General features: G+C 50.2%; 1 protein-coding gene across 1 annotated transcript in view; it reads right to left on the bottom strand.

Annotated features, from left to right (window-relative positions):
• Positions 1-458: 458 nt before the first annotated feature.
• ATP6V0D1 (ATPase H+ transporting V0 subunit d1) overlaps positions 459-22,047 on the bottom strand; it is a 34,096-nt gene continuing 12,507 nt past the window's right edge. The window contains exons 3-8 of the mRNA XM_017824310.1: positions 10,701-10,879; positions 7,701-7,780; positions 3,944-4,021; positions 3,156-3,332; positions 2,339-2,416; positions 459-1,835 (exon numbers count right to left, since the gene is read on the bottom strand). Coding sequence (XP_017679799.1) covers positions 1,674-1,835; positions 2,339-2,416; positions 3,156-3,332; positions 3,944-4,021; positions 7,701-7,780; positions 10,701-10,879 — 754 coding nt within the window. The 3' untranslated portion in view covers positions 459-1,673. The remainder of the gene's footprint in view (positions 1,836-2,338; positions 2,417-3,155; positions 3,333-3,943; positions 4,022-7,700; positions 7,781-10,700; positions 10,880-22,047) is intronic.

Here is a 22,047-nt window from a genome sequence, read left to right as displayed (position 1 = left end):
ACTGTGGCAGGAGCCATGGGAGTCCCAGAAAAGGGGTCAGTCTGCCAGGAAGGGCTTGTGCCCACTCCCTGCTCCTCCCCAACCCTACCCCGAAGGCTTCCTTTTGCTTTGCTCCAACGCTGTGGTCCTGCTGGGGCAAGGATGGAAGAGGTGACAGTGCCACGCATGGACAGCCCCACGCAGGGTGACAAGCCATGCAGCTCCCTAAGGTTGCACCCCTCAGGCACCCCTTTAGCTCAGCACCCAGCTGCACCCACACACCAGGCACTGCCCTGGGCCCCACAGGGTGGCATGACCACCTTGCCCGTGGAAGAAACAAGTGTCCCAAGTCACGCGGGAGCCACACCAGGCTCCGCTACCACAACTATCAGATTCCCTGGGGAAGAGGCCCTGTGGCTGATGGAGGCTCTGCCTGGGGCTGTGGGAGCAGATGTCCAAGTAAGCAGGAGAGCACAGTGCAGTAGGCAGATATTTATTGATGTAGAGAGGAGGGGGTCACAGGAAAATAAACTGCAGAGGTGACCACAGCACAAGCTGGGACAGAGCCGCTCTCCACTGATCCCTCCCCACAGCAGCATGCAGCGTGTTTGCCACCAGCAAGGCTCCTCTGCTGCCATAGCACATCTCCCAGAACTTGAGTGCAAGTAAGAGCTAGCCAGGACAGAGCAGCAAGGAACAGGGCTGCCATACCATGCCCAGGGCTTGGCTCCCACCCCAGGCCATGGACAAGCAGGGCCTAAGACATATCTGCCCTCGCTGGGGTGACCAAGGGCTGCTCTGTCCCACAGCCAGCTGTGCTGTACAGCTCCATGGCACTGCCAGCCTGCCCTCCACAGGTGAGGAGCTTGGATGTCTGCCCTGAGGAGGTGCAGGGGTCCATCAGCATCTGCAGAGATCAAAAGAGCCCTGGCTCTTGCATGGTTGTGACAGTAAACTGCGACCTGTGGGTCTCCAGGGGAGGAAGGGGCTCAGCCAACTTATGGAACCCTGTCCAGGGCAGCAGAAAGACTGATGAGAGCTGCTCCTGCAGACACAGCAAGGCTGCACGAGTGCAAACGCTGCCAGAGTGGGAGGAGTGTGTTCCACAAGCCCTCTGGCTCTGCCCTCACGTTCCCAGAGGCTCTGTCCCAGTCTTGGCTAGGGCTGTTCAGTCCCTCCCAGATCAGGGTTAGCTACAAGGGGATGCAGGGATTGCACAGCAGCATGGGCTACGCTACAGACCACACTCAAACTACATCTCACAGGAACAACACCGAGTAGGAGGCGTGCAGAGCACTGACAGAGGACCCCCAGCCATGGCAGACCTGACCCGTTCCTCTGCAGCAGTGGGACCCCCTTGGAGGCAGCTCCCCCCAGCTCATGCTCGCTCTGTGAGCATAAGCATACACAGCAATTAGTACAGGAACACTTGGACCACTGGACACACAACAGGAGGTGTCCCTCCTGCTGCACAGGGCCAACCCTGGGCCACTGGTCCCTCCGGACGCCTCACAGCACACACAACTCAAACTTCAGCTTGTGAATAATTTAACTAGCAACTATACAGTTTCCTCATCTGATCCAGTTCCACAGATGGGACATCCCTGGAGTCTGGGCAAGGGACAACTCAAGGAGTTAGATGGGGGTCCCTCCGGACTCCAGGGGCGGGAGGGTCAGGCAGGAGCAGAGCAGGGTTAGAAGATGGGAATGTAGTTGTCGATCTTGGTCCTGTGCCGCTGGGCGATGCACTCTGCGATCCACACGATGTTGCGGCACTCCTGCTCCTTCAGCTTCACAAAGGCGTAGAACACCCCGAAGTGGAACTGGTTGAGAAAGGCCAGCTTGTTCAGCTTCACCTGGGGAAAGCCCAAAGGAGGAGATGTCACTTGTCCACCTCAGATGGGAGGAGCTGGTCAATGTAAGTGTGGACCTGCTTGGGAGGGCCCATGACTTCCCAGCAGGCTGGAAGGCTCAGCACAGGTATCCTGCTCTGCATCTCTCTAGGTCCTCAGGACAGCTCCAGCCTACAGCACAGGGCTCAGGACAGGCTCAGACATTGAAGGGGAAAATATTTATACCCTCAGGTACCGTGAAAATCTTCCTTTCCCATGTAGTTACACTCTGGTTTTATTATCGATGGACCAAATATCCACAAGCAGTCCCAAATGTGCTCTAATCTGTCTGGGTGAGAAAACGTTCCGAGCATGCTGGGCCCCCATTCCCGTGCAGGAGCAGTATGTTTTTCCTTCCCCCAAACCATGTTCATCCACAGCACTGCTAACAGGGCAGCACACCAGCTTGCTGCCACCCTGAGCTCTGCAAAGGGCACATGCCAAGAAACGTCTCGGGTGTCACTCACCTCGTGCTCAAAGAACCGGTCTTCAAGGGTTTTGTCCCCAGGGTTGCTGCCAGCCCCTTCAAAGAGCAGCTTGTACTCCTGCAGGAAGGCATTACATGAGGATATATCCCATACCCAAGCCCAGCAGCACTTGGGGGCCCCCTGTGTCAGACAGGCTACCCTGTCAAGTCAGCAGAGGACAGAGAAGCCAAGAGTCCTTTGAAGAAGCCATATCGTCGCTTAGAGCCTGCAGGAAGGGGCATCAGGTACAGCCCCCTCCATGTACAAACTGGAGTGCTTGGCCAGGCTCCTGTGCCCACACACACTGGCGCATGCCCTGGCTGCTCAAGAAGGGACACTGACCCCAAACAGGTCCCCAGCCTGCACAAGAGCAGTTTGAGGAACACAGACACATCCAAGTGTGTGCTCCCAGGTCAGCATCTCCCCTGCGACTGGAGCAGAGCTGAGGCCTGGAGATGGGGCACGCCACTTCTTACTGAAGACACATTTCCACTCCCAAACCAGGCAAGGAGAGCCTGTCATTGCTGCCACACTAACACCTCAAGGGTTTGGTGGTGAGGGCAGTCCCCACACCCCAGGACAGGGCACAGTCTCCCAATCACCACTGGAATGACAACCACGACTGACAAGCCAACAGCATCCCAGGAAAGCCAAGTCCGACTTGGTCAAGCAGAGCACAGGACCAACAGCAACAGCAGAAAACAGGCACCCCTCTCCCCAGGCTGTCAATCCACAAGTTCCCCCAGATCCCTGAGAAGCTCTGACCCAGAGCAGGTCCTTGTACCAGTCCCCATGGTCCCCACCCCAGAGCACTCACAGGGTAGTAGTCAGCAACGTTTTTGACTTGCTCGTAGTCATCTGCCCTGGCCAACTGAGCCAGGCCCTCGGGGTAGAGCTTGCCACAGTGTGGGAACAGCTTGGCTCGGTCCTCCTTGGACAGCTCAGTACCAAAGGAGTTGATGGTGATAATGAAGGCCCTCCTGTCAGCTTCAAACTGTGGGGCAAGAGAGAGAGATTCACCTTGGGATGCAGTATCCTTACCAGAGGCCAGCAGATACCACAGCTGCTCTGCACAGAGCCACGTCAGAGGGCAGCATGAGGAGCCTGCCAGGATGTGCACAGCTCTCCAGTGCTCAGCCAGGGCAGGCTACATGTGCAGGATCCCAGTATGCCCAGTAGATGATGCCTGGGGAGCAGGCAGGTGAGGAAATCCCCATCCCAGGCACAAGCCAAATCCTGCCCAAGTCCAGGAGTGTGTTTCACCTACTGCTCCTGAGTCCTGAACATCCCACAGCAAGCTTTGGCATGGAGACCTGCTGTGCCCTGAACAGCTCTGGTTGCTCTCCTGCTCGTTATCCATGTGAGAGGATGAAGATCTTGCCACAAAGGCAACAAATGTGTCAACAGCCGGCAAGATCAGGACTGGGGAACCAAAGTTATGTGCAGAGAGTGTTCCCCAGGTCTCCCAGTGAGCAGGCAGAGTGGGCATGGGGTTGCTGAAGAGTATCTTGAGCATCCTTAATGCTGGCAGGCAAGCTGGGCCTGAACAGAAAGCAGTGAACATCACTACAATACCATGCCAGCTATGGGAGTCTCCAGACCTACCTCCAGGATTGGGCACATGGCATCTGCTGTGGTGCCTCCCAGCGTCTTGCAGAACTTGTAGAAGGACTCCAGGTAAGCCTGGAAGAGAGAGGGCAGGTGAGCACTCTGCTACACAGCTTCATCTACTGCCCCACAGGGCCCTTCAGCAGAGGACAGGAAGCAAGCAGGGAGGATCCCAGATGCTCTCTAACACAGCACAGGAACTCTGACCCCGTGTGAACTTGCCCACACAAGGACAGTGCTTCCCCAGGAGCTGCAGACATGACGGGTTGTGGTTGGGTTCCTTCGAGTGACTGCATGAGCTTACTGTGGGCAAGATCCCCGGGCAGCAAGGCTAAAGCCTATTTTTCTCCTTTGAATCATCTAACTCATTTACTGAAGTCTCACGTGGTTTCCTGACCCTGCTCTGGCCTCCACAAACGTGCCAAGCCACACAACCATAGCTGCAAGACCTACACTCAGAAAGTACCGCTGTGTAAGCAGAGTCAAGGGATGAGACGGGACATCTGTGAAAGAAACCAGCCATCCCCTCTAATTCTCTTTTCACACTGCGGCCTCTTGGTCTCCATCCCAACTGGAGCACTGCAGAAAACATAAGGCCAGGGACAGCAACGTTGCCTCCAGGAAACGTAATCCTTTGTGGAGATGTACTGTGATCCAGCTGGAAGATGACTCTGTGTCCCAGGGGGAGCCTAGGAAGGCTGTGCATGGCTAAAAGTACCGTTCAGCAATAACGTTCTCAGAAGAAGTGATGGTGTGATAAAGCACTTCCCTGGGCAGAGAGCTGCAACCAGTCTCTTCAAAGGGATGGAATAAAATGATGCTGAGACATCACAAATCTCTGCTTTGTCACAACAACTCCTGGACCGAAGACGGACCAAGAATGCACGTGTTGGACACCCTCAGGACTAGGAAAGCACCTGGATTACTGTGTTCTGTAAATATTTGTAACCACACAGTGCAAGAGGAGAGTACTGGGGTGAGCATCACACATCAAAGAAACATCCTCTCCAGCACTCGCCACTGCTCAGGTGGAGTAGAGCATTGGCCTGCAGTTACCACAGGAATGAGGACATGGATAATGGACTTTGTTTGAGGCTGATGGGAGAGGGAACGTGGATAAGAGGTTCAGTTACTACCTTTGCCCTTATCAGAGTTCACACACACTTTGCTTTAGAAGCAAAACCAGGTGTACTCAGATATGCAGCAGTGAATGAGGATCCAGTACCAGAGACACCTTGGAAACACAGGAAAACAGCCACACTGGGTGCCCTCCCAGTGACAGCAACTTACAGAAACTCTCTGGTGTCCTCAAGCCCTTATCCCAGGAATGGGGGTTTCTTTGCATTTAATGATCCTTAATAGACTTTCACTTCCATGAACCGCCCCCCCTGCCTCCTGCCAGCCTCATTTGTTGTCAAATCCAGCTTATAGGAAGACCTGTGGCCTGTCCATCCCCATTGATTCTTCCAACATTATTTGTGGATACCACCACAGCTGGGAATCCTTCCTTTTCCAGGTGAGAAATCCTAGCCTTTCTTTTTGTAGTTTTCCATACAGAAGTCATCATACCCAAGCCTTTAAATGAGTCCTCCTTAGCACCTTCTCCTATTCTGCTGTTCATACTTGGAGATGAGACGAACGAGACAGTGTCCATGTCAAAATGTTACAGATGGATGCAGCAGCACAGTGATATTTGTGCAGTTCTTTTCTACTGTTAGGAACATGTTACCTTGTAGAGAGACACTTGCTTAGGTCAATCACTACCCAGGATTCCATTTAGTAGTAGGAAGGAACAAGGAGACCCTTGCTGTACAAGCACAGTTAGGATTACCTCCTTGCCTCTCCCATACATCACTCCACATTTATCCACAGTTATTCTCCTGCTTTATTTTATTGCCCTGTCACAAAGCTCCTTCAGCTGGTTCCTACAAGAAGGTCATCAGAAAAAGGCTAACAGTCAGCCAGTTTCACTTCAACATATCCACTGAAGAGGTGGAACAGAGGGAATAAGCACTGAAGATAACAATGCCAGGACACCTTCACTGTAGGACTCGGCTGCTGACCACCCTCTGCACTAAGCACTGACCACTTTCACCCTCTGCTCCTCATCTTAACCATATTTCCATTGAGAACCTTCTCACTTGCCACTGCTAACAAGAAACCTTTGTAATGGCTTTCCTCCTCTAAATCCTGCTCAAACCTTCTGTCAACACACTCAGAGATTCCTTCAAAAAACCTCCAGCATGCCTGGGAGGCAGCATTTCCCCTTCCCATGCCAACTCCTCACGGACAAAGGCATCCATCCCAGGCACCCGCCTGTTCCTTGGAGCAGCTCTCTGCAGATTCCACACCTGATTTTATTTCCCTCATTTGCATTGTGTTACATATTTTCCAGTCCTTGGGGAGAGAGGTGGCTTCAAGTGAGAGCCTGTAAGCAGCAGTCACCTTTTCCACCCCTGCAACCCTGTGATTTGTTACGGATGGAGCCCCTGTGTTCCCCAGGGGCTGCTCTTTAGCAAGAACCAGTCCCAGCACACACCAAGGGATACCAGGCACTTATGCTTCTATTTGGGGGTAGGAAGAGCAGAATGAAAAGCAGCATAAAAAAAGGAGATGGGAAAGGACGTGGCAGCTGAGACCAAGGAGATGCCCCCCCCCTCCCTCCCAACCTGTTTTCCCTGTGCTTGGTCTGCTCCCTGTCTTTCCCCTCCTGCCTCACCTCAACAGGCAGACCTGTGCCCTGCATGGCTGGGGGTGTTTATGCACACAGCCATCCCTCCCCGTTACAGCAAAGGCCAGTACATGCCAGAGGCCACAGGCAGCTGGGCATGACTGCTGACATGCCACTCCTTCTCCCCTCCCTTTGCCTTCTTCCCTTCACGCCTGACCTGCTCTCTGCCTCTCCAAACAGGCCACGGCTTCCTTGGAAAACAGAGGTCACACTGACTGCAGGCTGGCTGTGACCAGCCAAAACAAGGTTGACAGATACAATCTGCATCCCCCCCTTGATCCAGAGAGTCGAGATGGAGCGATAGCCACAGCCTGCACATAAACACATGCTTTGACACTGCCTGATAAAACCAGATGGGGCCTGTAGAGGAGATGACAGCTCAGGACAAGGAGATCCTTAGCCCCTCCACATCCCTGTGCCAATAGTCTGCCCCCCCAGCTTGCACCTTTTACACTCCTCTACCAAGAGCACCTAACCCCAAGCACAGCCATGCAAGGCTTGAGCAGACTGTTGGAGGGTCTTCGGAGAGGGCTCAAGACAGGGAGCCAAGCCCCTGGGAGTCCTTCAACCAAGCCTAAGATGTAGTCATTACAAATGCAGTTAATGACACGTCTAAACTCATGTAGTGAGTTCTCCTGCCTGCCAGGGCCCTGAGCAGATTCAGTCAAAGGCAAAATCTCCTGCACGGACTCTTGAGAGTTCCAAAAAAACCCCCACTCTGCCTAGTCCTGGTGCCCTGCCTCAGCAGAGCCGTGTGATTGGATGTCAGGCCCCTCCAAAGCACTGTCTTTACTTTCCAGTGGATGCAACTAGTTCCTGGCCATGTTTAATCAACACTCCAGGGAGAAAAATAGTGAGAAAGCAAAATTATTTTTACGTCTACTCCAAAAGAAAAACACCCTCTTGGCTTTGGCTGGAGAAAGGCAGCCTAGGTTGGAGCTCCTGACCCAAGACAGAGCTATAGTCACGCCAGGAATAAACAGGGAAGTTAACATCTCTTTCCCTTCCCAGAGACTCATTTACCTTATACAGCGTGTTTCGAATGATTTCAATGTTCATTTCATCCAGGTCCTGTTCAGATATGCAGTCTTGGAAGAAAGCAGCTGAAACAGAGCCACAAACAGAGTTAGCACTGCCCTAACCAGACCCATGCTCAGCACCTTCCAGACTCCTCAACAGTACCAGGCAGAAGCATACCCTGTGTTCAGCTTGTCCCTCCTAGGCCTGACCCTTACCTTCAGCAGTCACCAAACTGCCATGACTCAAAACCTCAGGCTCCACCATGGTTCCCTAAGCCATAACAATTTCTGGAGTTCTCACATGAAAATCTTTGCTGACCCCTTAGTCCTATGGTTTGGTTAACAGCCTACTCCCAGCAGAAATTCTCAGCTCTGGGCCCCAGCATCAGTGACAGAGCAGTCTGCATTGGAAAATAAGCAAACACCAAACTGTTCCCAGTTTGGGCAGGGGCTTGGAGGTGACAAGGCAGCTTCAAACTGCCTGCTGCAGCATGGCAGGAGCGTTTAAGCCCCCGTGAGACAGCAGCCACCGAGTCCTGAGGAACTGATGATTCTCCCCCTTTCTCCAATATTTCAGTGGGATTGAGGAGGCATGGGGATGCCACCGCCCACGACACTCCATGGCTGGAATCAGGAGTTGTTTCTCCTGGTCAGGTCTATTGGCCATATTTTCCACCTCTTCCGAGGGCTTTTATTTTCTAGCTGGAAGGTAGCAACAGGAGACAGGACGAATTAGTAGGATTTGGTAGGATGCTCAGCCCTACATACTTTGCCAGAGTACCTCTGGGAGGGAGCTGGAGAAGTTGTTGCCACCTAAAGAACACATATTTCAGACTGAACACAGGATGCTGCAAGCTGCAGATGAAGATGTCTCAGTGTAATGTAACGCTGTCATGCTCTTGCTTCCAAGCAAGTGGTACAATAAAACCCAGCGGCGGGACTTTATGACTTCTTTAACTCTCACTCAGCAACCAACTTTGCTGAATTTGCTACAAAGAGCAATCTGATCTGTCTCAGCTGACACAGTCCAGCTGTGGGTACCGGACACCGCGCTCATGCTGAGAACTGACCGGTGCAACACAGGCTCACACCTCTGGCCTGAGCCACTGCCAGAGCATGAGCTGCCTGGCAGGGACAGCAGCTGCACTGTGGGTCTGGAGGGTCCTGCACAGGGCTTAAACCCCTGCAGAGGTTCCTCTGCAACAGCACCAGAGCCCAGTGCCACGTAGCTGGGGGCCTGACAGTTGGCAAAAATGCAAACAGAGCGTGCCAGGACTGGTTTTTACGGCAGGACCCGCTGGCCAGCCTGGATCGCTAAGCAGTGGCTACTTCAGAGTAGCAGAGGAATGAGTACACAGCTATTTCAGTTCTTGGCCCTCTAATATCCCAAATTAGGCTTACAGCAAGTCTTATTTTGCCCTGCTAACCTTTGAAAGCCATTTGGGGTTAGGCATTCCCACCAAGCCACGTAGCTACTCAAGTACTTTTAGGAGATAGAGCTGCTGTTTCCTTGCGTGTGGTCACTGGAAAGAGTGCAAGTTAAACAACTGGAGCCTGCATGCCTGCTTGTTTAGGCAACACAGCTACTCCCCATGTTCCCCTGTTGAAGAAATGCCACACTGGTTGGTACACAGCCCCAAGGGCACGGCCAGGGCAAAGGTCTGGAGAAGAAGTCAGCCCAGCCAGGGCAGAAACAGGCAAAACTGACTCCTGTACAAGTACACGAATGTAAGAGGCGAAGACCCTCGACTGCCAGCGGGATTCTCCAGAACCACCTCCCCACTGACACAGGGCATTTTCACTCCATGCACTGCTGGAAGCTTTAAGGTCTCTGAGAGCTAGTATCTCTGAAATACTCTGTTCTATCTTACTGCCAAAATGGGAAGGTTCCCACTTACTTATGAGGAGGATTTTCTTCCCACATATCATCCCTACAGTGGGCTCAGTTCTCCTGCTGCGCTGTTGCCCTGCCTTGCAACCCAGATCTCTTGAGACATGTCTTCCCTCCTTTCCTGGGCACAAGTCATTTTTCCATGACAACTACTTCACTTGCCCCTATGATTACAAAGAGCATTTGCAAAAGCACTTTCAGTTCCAAAACCAACGATTTCTATCAAAGACAATATGATGACTTAGAGTGTTTTGTTCCTTCTAGCAACCCCAAAAGAATGATTAATCACTGACTCAGGCACATCTCATTACATTTTTGCCCACATAGACTAAACTTGCAAGTCACCTGTGACTACCTCCCCTACTACTGCTAAAAGACTACCATATTTTCTCCAGAACCAATTCCTACACCTTCTATCTTTAGAGAATATCTGTTTGACTTGCTGTTCACAAGACACTTGGTTTTAGCATTATGTGCCTCCTGAACAAGCCCATGGCCCTGAAACAGCTTACCTCAGTCTGAGACAGAATACCTCAGTGAAGGATCCTGCTACACAACGAGTTTTAAAAGGCTTTTGGAGATTTCTTTGTTTTGCTGTGGTTGTTTTGGTTTGGGTTTTTTTTCGTATAAAGAGCTTTCATTTAACTAGCGCTAATTTTAGTAGTCTCAGAACAAGACTGGGCATGTGCAGATCTCTGTAAATATCTAAAAAAATTGCCTAAAGAAATTACCCAATGGTCCAACTAAAAGTGCTGGAAACCAAGTGAATCATTCCAGCAGAAGACCTGACAGCCCTTCACTAAGGAAGCTCAAGGTCTGGCTCACACAAACCAAACTCTCCAGCAGTCTGCACTACCAGGGTGCTGGCCTGGACACTGATTGAAGGCTACAGAGAGCTAGCTGGTCCTCCAGAGGAAAAACTGGCATAGGACAGGCCTAAACCTGAACTCAAGCCCAGCCACCACAGGCAGTACAGCCACAGCTGTGCATTTCCCACCGCTTTGTCTTCCTGGAGCACAACTTAGGCTTAGCTGGAGCCAGTTAGACCGGGGGAGAAAGGGACATCTGTTCCACCACACACAGCTGAGAGGTATTCTGATGGGCCCCACTCACCCAGGGGAGTGTCCACCAGGATTGCATTGTAGAGCTCCGCAGGCGTCTGAGCAATGTTCACAGCTTCCATCTGCTCGAAACTTCCCAGAGGATGGCACTTGGGCACCAGCTCGGAGATCGAACGCTGGTGCAGAGTCCCAGTGATCAGCAGAATGACATTGTCAATCATGTAGCTGTACCTGGAAGAGGAAGAAAGAGGAAGACTGAAACAACAGAAATAATGCAAAACCCAGCACCACACACACATCATCTTCCCATGAATGTCCCCAGAAAGATGCACCCTCCCCAAAAAAGAAATAGTAAGGCACCTCCTCAGTGTGTGTTTACCATGCCAGCCTAGGAGAAGGCAGTCAAGCATAATCCCAGGCTGTGATTTATGCCACAGCTGAACCACACCATCTGGGCATCACCCACCTACCATCAAAGAGTATTAGATTGGAAGGGACTTCTGGAGGTCTCTGGCCCAATACCCTGCTCTGAGCCTGGCCAGCTCCAGCTGCTCAGGGCCTTGTCCAGATGAACTTTGAGATATTTGCAAAGATATAATCTCACAACCTCCCCAGGGCTCTGCTTCAGTGTCTGACCACACTCAAATGAAAAGTCTTTTCCTAACCTTCCCCCATGGTCATTGGTCTACTGTCTCTCATCCTAACCCCACACATCTCCAAGAGGAGCCTGGCTTCAGCTTTCCCACGCCCTCCCACAAGGTAGCTGGGAACATTTGTCCTTCCAGCATTCCCACTGCTCTCCTCACATTGCTGTGCTCTGCAGAGAGCACGTGCAAAGGTGTACATGGTAGGACACCAGCAAGGAGGAATGTGCAGGTAGCCCAAGCTATCTGTGCCAGTCATCTTGCCAAGAGAAAGCAGGAAGGGTCACGTTTCTGCAGCCCTGCTCCCTTCCAAAAACAACAGGGCTGGCACAACCTTCGTTCGCACCCTCACACGACGTTTTTCACACCTCTACCACCAAAGGTACAAACTTCTTTGCATTAGCCCAAGTTATGACATCACTAACCAAGTTCTCTGCTTATGTTGTTCAGGATCAGCAGGTTCAGCCTTTGGCACTGCAGCAATGGGACATTCAGTCTGGAATCACCACACTTGTCACAAGTTCCACCAACACAAGCCCTTCGTGGCCCTTCTCTCCAGTATGTCCATGTTTCTCGGGCGCTGAGGAGCCCAGAGATGTCAAGTGAGATGAGGGGGTTTTTTCAGTCAGCAGAAGTTGCCTTTGCAAATGTTCCTCAGCAGCAAAGGGAAGAGGCACAGATGCTGGAAGAGCAGAGTATTCAGCATTTTACACTCCCTTGCTCTCACTGCTAGTTCTGACTCTAAAAATTCAGATGATGGAAAAGACCTGAAGAAGCTCCTTGGCAGGAGCTGCTCCAAAACAAAGGAGATCAGGACTGAACTAGAACGGCAGAAGGAGCTGTGCAAGTCTGAAGCTGGAGCTCTGCTGAGGGTCAGGCTTCCCACATGTACTGAAGAAAGGGAACTTAAGGCCAGCACCCTGGGACTGGGGTGAGGGCAGGGATTGCAAGGCTCAGTTGATGTTTGCCAGACAGGCACTGGGATGCTGCAGGTCTCTGTATTTCCGAGCTAACACGGAGGACATAGTACAGCCCTGTTTCCCTTTTACCACATCAAAGGTAGCCAAGCAGAACCAGTCAAAGGCAGACTTCAGTAGTTTTTATGAGATGGGCTTACTGCCTCTCAACTATGCTCAAAGGGCACGTCCATGAACAAATCAAATCCACACCTTAGTTCCTCAAACAGGCACTGCTCTATTCTCTCCACACTGCCAGGCTGAGTAATGCACCTCCTGGCCCTGTGATTTTTACAGAGAGCCCTTCTGTGTTTGCAGCCTACCTTCCCTGGTTCAATCTAGAACCAGGGCAATCAGCACAAGCTTCAGGTACTAGGAAACCTCCTTTTGCCCTTTAATCCACGAGGTCATTATCTTCCCTCCTGTTTGTGCAGCTCTCACCATGGAGATGATTGCAATCTCCAGGACAGCAAGAAGGGCCTGTTTATGAGAACTGAGGTCAGTCCCTTGCAGTAAGCAGCTGGTTCCTGGTAAATACAAGCATCTGCACCCTAACACAGATGCATCTCCATGAGGTGTGCCAGAAAAAGGATACAGAAGATCCTTTCCCAGCTCCACCACCTGCCCTCAAACATGCAAGTTTCCCTAGTGTGACATGGTAGCTTTAAGGAAAGACCATAGGCAGCACTACTCTCACCAAAGCAAGACAACAACACAGGGTGAGACCAAATTTGCTACTTCAACTCAGCCCACAGTGAAGGGATAGGTAAGGAAATATGGTCATTGCACAGTACGTCAGCACACCTCCTTCCTATCCCCAGCTTACCACAGATATCACTTTCCACAAGATATTTGCAACTTAAAAGGAGCCTGGCCAAAGTCAACTGCACAAGAAGGAAGTGAGGAAAAGTACCTGGAGCCCGTCTGCTTGCAGGTCTTCAGAGCAGCTTACTGGAGTCACATCAAACTCATCCATGCCCTCTCAGATGAGCTCAGCATGAAAGCCACAGCCAGGTTTGGAGAGAGCTGCCAAAATCTGACCCTCTTCACATGTGCAACTATGCTTCAGACTCATGCTCCCAGGAAAGACAACCCACTGCCAGAGAGCAAAGCACGGCTCTCATTTCATTTATACCCCTTAATTTGCTTGTTTCCTCATTCTTCAGGGAAGTCTGGGGACATGCATGGTCTACAGTCCAAATGCCAAGGCCCCTAAGGAGGCATCAACTGGCCTTGCTCACCTACAGCACTTCACCTACAGACACCACCTAAATCTTGCTGTCGAAGGATTCAGCCCTGCAAGAGGAGTTACCATGTGACAGCATTTCAAACCTTCACAATAACAAAGGAGATACAGCAGGACAAAGGTCTTGGTGTGCCTGCCGAGGCCAGGCAGACACCAGCACCTCGATCTAATCCTTTCTGATAGTTCTGTTTCCTTCATGGAAGCCCAGACCACACTTATTCATGTTCAGTCCCTGCTTCAACCCAGTAAAACTCATTACAGCTTAGTCACTCAGGACTGCAAGGCACATCTTCTAGTGCCAAGGCAGCTGGTAAAGCCTCTTCTCATCTGTGGAAGGGGTGACACTTTCTTTCCCGTGCCAGGTCTCAACAAGAACACATCTGCCTCCACCAGCACAGCTGTCCCAAGAACACAGCAGAGGTCCTGGCTACGCTGGCATTTTCTCCCAGGTCCAAAGAATCAGATTTATTACAGTGGCAGCAGTTTTCCTAGGAACCTCCAACTACATGTGTAATGGAGCAGCTTTTGTCATCACCCTCCTCATCTCCTATAAGGCTCTGACCAGCTTCAAATGTTTCAGCTTTCACAGTTAATGCATGCTCAGACCCCTCCACAAGCATTTTAACCTTCACTAGCTGTCAGTGCACTAATAAAAGCACCAAACTAGGGGCCACAGGAGAAAACAGGAGTAGCTGGTCACTTGCAACCCCGGGAAGTCTTCCTTCAGCCCACTTGGGTTCTTTTCATAACAAAGCTCTCCTGGGCACAAACATGTTTGAAAATCCTGCTTTGAGCTGTTTTCTGCCCACCCAAGGACATGGACACAAAACCAGTGTATGTTCAGCAGGAGTTTGATGTGCACAGTTACACCCTGCCTCGCTTTTCCTGTCACCCCCTGAACTGAGGTGTGGTATATTCCAGAAATTCACATTCACAGAAATACCATTTTAGTCAATACTGAGAAGCATCAGTAGCATCTCACACGAGGGCAGAATTTTTTATTAAAGGACAGAAAAGAGCAAACACAGAAAAATCATGGGTATCATCCACAGCAGGAGAGAGATGATGGTTTCCAGCTTCCTGAAGTCCAATCTCTTTGCTCCTCCAGCGACACCCACTTCAGCACAATACACCTTGGGTGACACTCAGATACCAAGAACAAAGTCAGGCTAGAACATGCCTAGAGAAGCCAAAGTCGGGGGTGGGTGGGGGGAAACCTTCCTTCCAGCAGCAGCAGCAGCAGACCAGAGTTCATTCTCACTGCTGGGTTTGGGAGGTGTGGTCTCAGGCTGACTCAGCAGAGACCCCTCACAGAGAACAGAGGAGAGCCAGCCCCCAGAAGCTGAAGTCTGGGACAGTCATCCATGGATGGTTATAGATCAGGATCGAGCTGGAGTAGAGCACACATGCAAAAGCCATGTACAGGTACTTTGACAACATATGTTTTCCTCCTTCTGGCGTTCCTTAAGTACAGGCACTGATAAATGAGACACCCAGGACAGACTGCAGCGGCCCACTGAGTAGTGGGAAAGGCTGTTTTAGCAGGGGAGCACGTGAAATGCATGAACACTCATCACATGGGGCATTTACAACTTGGCCTCAAGGCACTCAGGCACAGCCCTGCAAGGCAGTGACCCCAAAGCAGTTAGAGCTTTTCCCTCCCCCACTTACTAATCTAATCTAATCATAAAGAGTCATTGTCCTATAGCAGATAGGTTGGTTTTTTTTTATTGCTTTCTGTTCCAGGATACTAAAGAAACCGTTAACAATACTGCAAGTGGTCACAAAGCATGACTAATGACGGAACACTGCATGACCTGCGATTCTCAGGGATCCTCCAAAAGTTGTGCCAAACTGTAGCTTAACAGCTGCTCTGCAAGGGGTCATGAGGACAGCCCCTGTCACAGCCAACACAGGGAGCAGTGGGCCGATGCAGAGGTGCATGGCAGGGCTTTGCTGGGATGGGGTAAGGTATGTCATTGCTCAGGCAACTTCAATGCTTTCCAGCATTAGACCCTAACAGAGACTGCTGTGAGCAAGGCCAGAGTCCCTGTGTGACTGCATTGGGCAGCTACTTGGATTACTGCAGAAGCATGTGTTTATTTTGGGATGAAAAAGGGAAATCTCCAGTGAGATTAGAGCAGTGCTCTGAATTCCACATGAATTCGAGAGACAGCTTTAAAAGATAATTAAGTTGTTTTGACTATAGTCACTTTAGCATCTAATGGTTCCCTCTTGCAGCTCATCCAATTCATATACCCAGGGGCTGTTGGAGGAAGTAACTTGTGGGAAAAAGTTTCAGGCTGGTTGTACTGCTGCTTCCTTGAGTTTGTGCATAAATACACAGACCCACCTCTATATCCCACTGGATACTGTGCTGGTATCCAGAGCCACTTGTCACACCTCTCTCAAGCTCCAAATGTTAAGCAGTCACGGGGGAAAGCAACACACAGACTTCAAAGCACAAAAGAACAGTGGCTGACACTAAGAATAGTGCCAACAGCTGAGATGTTTGTATCTGGAGGGTCGGTTTAAGATCATTAGTAAACAACTGCACAGCTGTCCTGAACTGGAGAGGAATGTTGCACATCAGGAAGAGTTCAGTGTCTCACTGAGACTTGAGTAACAGAAAATGGATGTGAAGAGAGTCAAAATCAGTTTTTCAGCTGGGATTAGAACATATCAGACCAGCAGCTTTAGGCCAGGAGCAGTTCTGCCCCTCGTCTGCAGCTGAAGCTTCCACAGTCTGGGGAACAGCAAGAGCAGATGCAGCGTGTGATGGTCTCCACTCAAAGTGTCCTTCCTGATCTCTTCCTATCTTTGCACACCGTCTTTCCTAGAGTCACACCAACACAAACCACACCTAAGTAGTAGGTTCGTGAACCTGCCAAAGAGAAAGCTGAGAATTTCATGGTTGCCACCACAAACCAAGGGCACTCAGCCAGTAAGTGGGTGCCCCGCTAAACTTAGATCAACGAGACCATTTCAGAGCAAAGAGTCATAACTTCACAGTACTGCAGAGGCTGTGGCAGCCTTTCAAACCCAAGTATCCAGGAATGTTCTCAGCATTAATCTATATTTAGCTGCATCTCCACATGATTTTTACCATCCTCTAGTCCAGGTCTCTTGGGATACTGACCTCAGTTTTCCACTTGTATCATCTGTTAACTTCTAAGCAGTGATACTGTGTTAGTTGCATGAAAGGCTAACGAGAAAAAAGATAGAAGTACTCTTAATTTTAAGGCTTTATGAATTTGACACTGTGTGCTAGATCTCTACAAACCCCTTGAAACACCAGGGAATGTTTGAACACCTCACAGCCTTGTGCAAGAACCTCTAGTTGCCTAAACTTGATGTCTGGAAGCTACAGAAGCACTAGGCTCATATGCAAAGCTGAGTCCTGGCACTCTGTGCAGTGCTGAGAAGACTTCAGGACTAATTACATTTTAAATATTGACCAGAAACACCTAATCATGCTGCTTTCATGCAGACCAGCTGCAAAAGTTAAAACATGCATCAACTTTTTCTTACTTTACATGTAAAGCCCAAACCCCAAAACATATCAAGGATATAAAATAAGGGGAAAGGCTGCACTGTTCACTTTATCCCCCAAAGTAGTTAGGAGATCTGAATGAGTTTAATGGCCTAAAAGCCTTTACCTGCTTCTCAGTGAATGTGTGGTGTGGACCCAGCCAACGTGCAGAACATTTCTGTGCATACAGACCTGCTGCCAGAAGAAGAAAATTCATCATCCCACTTGACATTCAGCAAACCACATGAGGCAGACACAAGATTTAGCTCAGCCTCTAAATACTGCAGTACTTAGGCAAAGCTCTACATAAGTATTTGCTAGACTTCAGTCTAGCATAGAGAATAGATCTGGGAGAGGGGACTAGGACCCAAGGTGACCCCAAGAAGCCTTCAGAAGCGGTGCCCTTGGCCTCCAGGCCTTCTCTGGGCAGAACTTGCCCGTCTAGAGCATTGGGTGAGGCAAATCGATGGAAAGGTAAAAGGAAAATGAAGGCTGCTAAGGTGTAGCACCAGAAAACCTTGGGAATGGTTTCAGTCAAGGAGTGAAGCATGTCACATGGCAACAGAAGTGCTCAGTGAGTGTTCATCCAGCTGAGGGCACTGCACACAGGCTGTCTTCAATAAAAGTCGCAGGCATACAGAGATTGACCAGAAGAGCACTGAAAACCCAACACACGTGCTCCCTTCCCTCCCTGCTTTGTGCCTGTTCAGCCTGTCGAGGGAAGGATTGCAAGAAGGAAGTACAAGGACTGTTCCCATGAACTGCAGAATCACCAGAAGAATCCAGCTTTAAACGAAGCCCAGGAAGATGGAAAACTCCACGTGCTGCCTATGGATGAAACCACATCAGCTTGGAGAGGGTGTTATCCAGGGGCAATGAGTTGTCACCTCATCACCCAGAGCTTGCACACCGGAGCCCCTTCTCAGGGTTGCAGAGTTTAACGATTTCTCTATCCTAGTGAAACGTGGGCTGACATCTGGAGCCCATCACTCACTTTTGCTGCACCTTCACTGCCCCCAGTAACATGTTAGCTCTTCCAATCACTACCACAGATCACTGTGTTTGCTTGGCACTGTTTTAACGCCTTCCAAGGGAAGAACAGCGCTGGCCAGTAAGAACAACATTGTTCCAGTTCAAACCCACTAGCCAAATGAAGTGTTTTCCAGGCATCAGAGGCCTGGGAAAAAAAAGCACCTTCTCAGTGAAATACACCTTTCAAAGCTTCCCTTTCCGATGAGGGCACCCGCAGTCACCACCATGCAGCCCAGTCCACCGTCACAGACACTGGTCCTGGGAAACTGGTATGAGATCGGCGTCCTTTGGGCACGCAGGAGAGTAGATGCACTTCTGATGCCACCATCCAGAGGACACAAGTCTGTGATCACTTCCACACCATTAGTTACATGCCCTCTTATTTCGAACATTGCGTAATCCCCTCCAAGAACTTGGCTTATCAGTTCAACTTTGTACTCCCTGCAAACAGGGAAGCCATTTGTCAGAAACCTGTGCTGCTTTGCCAAAACCATCTCTGCCAGAAAAGGCTCTTAAACCTTTTATTGCAGGATCCCCAGCCGCTACGGTAATTTTTGCTTCCTAATCTCACCGCCACCAAGGAGTCAACAACTAACTGAAACAGTATAGTGCAATTTTAACCACAGCAGCATTAGTAGAGATCCCTCAGATTGTTGCATTTGCCCAAATGAACTGCAAATGTCTAATGGAAAGCATTTGGAGTCTTTTCCTTCTGCAGGAAAGGACTTCAAAAGGCTGCAGTCATATTCTGTAACCTCCACGGTTATGCCAGGATGCACACTCCAGTACATTTAGAATAAAGACAGGCAACTTCCTACTCCAAAGAAGAGGATTATTGCTCTTCAGCTCAAGTAGCAATTGAAACACTTTGGCTCCAGAAAAACCACTGCTGCAAGATTAAAACTGAACTCTAAGTTGTGCAGCAGAAACTAGATCTACCCAGCACAGGGGAGAGGCAGAGCAGGACTGGGTCAGGGAGAAGGTAACAGAGGGAAGTGTCAGCTAAGAAAAGAAAAGGCATGTGCAAGGGGAAAAGGTACATGCAGCCTCATCAAAAACACGTCTTGTAACCACAAAAACATACTGAAAGCCAAGTTCCCAACTGCATCCTCAGGGCAAAAAAGGGTTCCCAGCCCTTGCAGGCTGGCAAGGTAAAGATAAAAGATGACTTTGTCCTCTGACAACAGGCTTGATATCAGATTTGAAAGATGTGTTTAGACCCAGCTCACCTCCAGACTTCACTCTGACAGCACACTCAGTGTCCCCACAGTTACCTGAACACAAGATCAACCCCTTTCCCCTTCTCCGTCCATCAGGTTGCTGTGAGGGCCCAAGGGGCCCAACAGCTGCCAGAGCCCTGACACCAGGCTGCTGCAAAGCCAGACTTTACTGAGCAGGGAAGAGACTGTGCTGAAGCAAGGGAAAAAAAAAACAAACCAAACAAAACCTAACCCTTCTCCCTGCCACCAGAAAAATACTACAGTTGACAATCTGATCAGGCCACAGCAGGCTAGAGTCAGGACTCTTTATCAAGAGTCACCCCTATCTAAACCATGTACAGGAACACTGGAAGGAAGGAGAAACGGGACATGGCACCGTGTCATGCTAACACAAAGAACAAAGCCTTCACAGAAAGGCAGGGCAGCACATCACTGAGAAGAACCTAAAACCCACTTCCATCCCACAAGTCAATATGTGCTTGTTGAATTCAGGAAGTGGGTTTTTGCTGTTTCAAGAACACTTAATACCTGTTTGTTGCTGCCCTGCAGAACATCGCTGCATTCCCTCAGCCAAACAGTCCATTGTTTGTGTTGGAGCAGGGATGTTAACAGACAATTTGTGCCTATCAGTCAGAACCTACTATGCTTGGCTGAAAGACACGGGGAAGTACCAGCAGCCTTCCAGCGAGGAGCTGCGTGGCAAGATGCAGAGCTAGCAGGTGTTTATAGAGACGGCAGCAGGCTCAGCAAGTCGAGCTCTCCCTTGCCACAATATGCAGTGGCAGAGGCTGCCAGTTACAGCCACCACTTGAAAAAACAAATTGAGGAAGTTGGCCGATTTCCCTTATTTTGGTACTAAGAACGCAACATTTGCCACAGCAGAGTTCCTGGAGAGGATCGGAGCCAGGAAAGAGTCAGCGTGGTGCCAGGAGAGGAGCACAACAGGACAAAAACCAGTGTCAGCAAGTGGCTTAAGGAACAAAGACCTTGCTTTGGGATTGCTGCCTAAGCTGCATTCTGGGGTCAGTTCTGTTTGTGTGCTTTTAAACGCTGTCCTTTCCCCTAAGCTGAGGAGAGCAGTGAACCCCTGCCCACCTCCACAGGTGACCCTCCTCACCCACGCTCGGTGTGCACCTGGGGACGGGCAGCACGGGGCTGGACTGCCACCTTCCGGCGAGCCACGGGCAGCACGGCCTCCCCTCAGTGGAGCCAGGCAAGGAATACACATCCTTCTGGTGCTCCAGAGCCCTTGCACTGCCCCCACTGCTGCTTCTCCTGCCGCTGGCCTCACCTAGTTCATGGGCCGCTTCAAAGAGGCAAATGAAACGACACGGCGTCATTCCACATGGGACAAATGACATGGCTCCTGGCAGGTTGGTTCTGGAGCCATCACAGGGGACAAGGACTTCAGCTGCCTCCCAAGATCAGACAGTTCCCCAGATCTTCTCGGCAATGTAGCCTGGGGATCAAGATCTGAGCATCCTTCAAAAACAAGCACAACAGATGATGAACTCAAAACCACTCCAAAGGTCCAGCAGGACATTCAGGAAGGAGAAAGTCTGACTCAAAATGCTTGATCCACCTCCTGGCACCAGCCATGCACACCTTGGCCACTCTCACTGAGCTGGTACCCAAGTGTCAACAGGCCTTGATGGGCCTGTCTTGTGTGAGGTTATCCAAGAGTTCTAAGAAGGCCAAAAAGTTAAATACATACAACAGCAACCAGTAGCAGAGAGTTTCAGAGCTGAACTGGATATGCCGCAAAACATTTCCTTCCATTTTGAGCCAGATACACCTACAATCCCACTCAATGTTAAAAATCTCTGTTTATAACTCAAGAGAGGCTCAGTGAACTCAAGCTTTCCTCCTGCTGAAGCCAGCCCTGCTCAAACTTTCCACATCTTTCTACCATTTTTTATTTCCCTTCAGCCTGTACACTTTTAGCACACGGATACATCCAGTTGAATACAATTTCTTCTTCTGAGCACCTGGTGACTCAATCGCCCTGAGCTGTCTACAGGGAGCAGTCTTCACCATTTCCTGCTCAAGTTTCATTAACTACCCCAAAAGAACGGAGTGGGAAATAGCCACGTACAAAAGGCAGCGATAAATCACCCCATACCTGCGTGTGCAGCCAGGGTAAAAGATCAAGTGGCACAGGCCTGTCCCAGTGTCCCCAGGCAGGGAGGATGACTCAGTACCCCTGTGTGCACAGGCACAACATCCCCAGCACTGCCAACATCCCCTGGCCAAACGTTTCTGCGGCGCTGCCTCCACACGAGCCTGGGCTAGAGGAAAACCACTGGCACAAGTATGCACTGCCAGCTCCAAACAGAGATGTTCCCCACTCCAGCTACTTGGGACATGCATGGGAAACTTCACACCGTCAGCAGAAAACATCTCTGATGTTTCTATCCCCTGTTCTAAACCCAGACCTACTACAAGCCATGAGACAGTTTCAGGGAACACAGTCTGAAAGGCAGCCCAAGAAGTCACATCTAGTCTACTCTCTTTTCTGCTAGCCCTGTCACCAAATACTAGGTTTATCAAGAGAACATATTAAGACCCTGCTGGGCAAAACTACCACCCTCTTCAAACTCCCTCGTGTTTCACTGTCCTCAGTCTTCTGTTTTAACTTGTCTATAGTGTCATTAGAAAATAGAGATTCTAATACCCTGACAGTAACTCCCACCTTGGACCAGCTGAAGCTGGTAACACCTTCTCTATTTCATCAATACCCCACTGGTGTGATGAGTGCAGACCCAGAGG

This window comes from Lepidothrix coronata, unplaced genomic scaffold (assembly GCF_001604755.1).
Source record: "Lepidothrix coronata isolate B3197 unplaced genomic scaffold, Lepidothrix_coronata-1.0 Scaffold110, whole genome shotgun sequence".
Lineage (NCBI taxonomy): Eukaryota > Metazoa > Chordata > Aves > Passeriformes > Pipridae > Lepidothrix > Lepidothrix coronata.
This window is presented reverse-complemented; position numbering and strand designations above follow the sequence as displayed.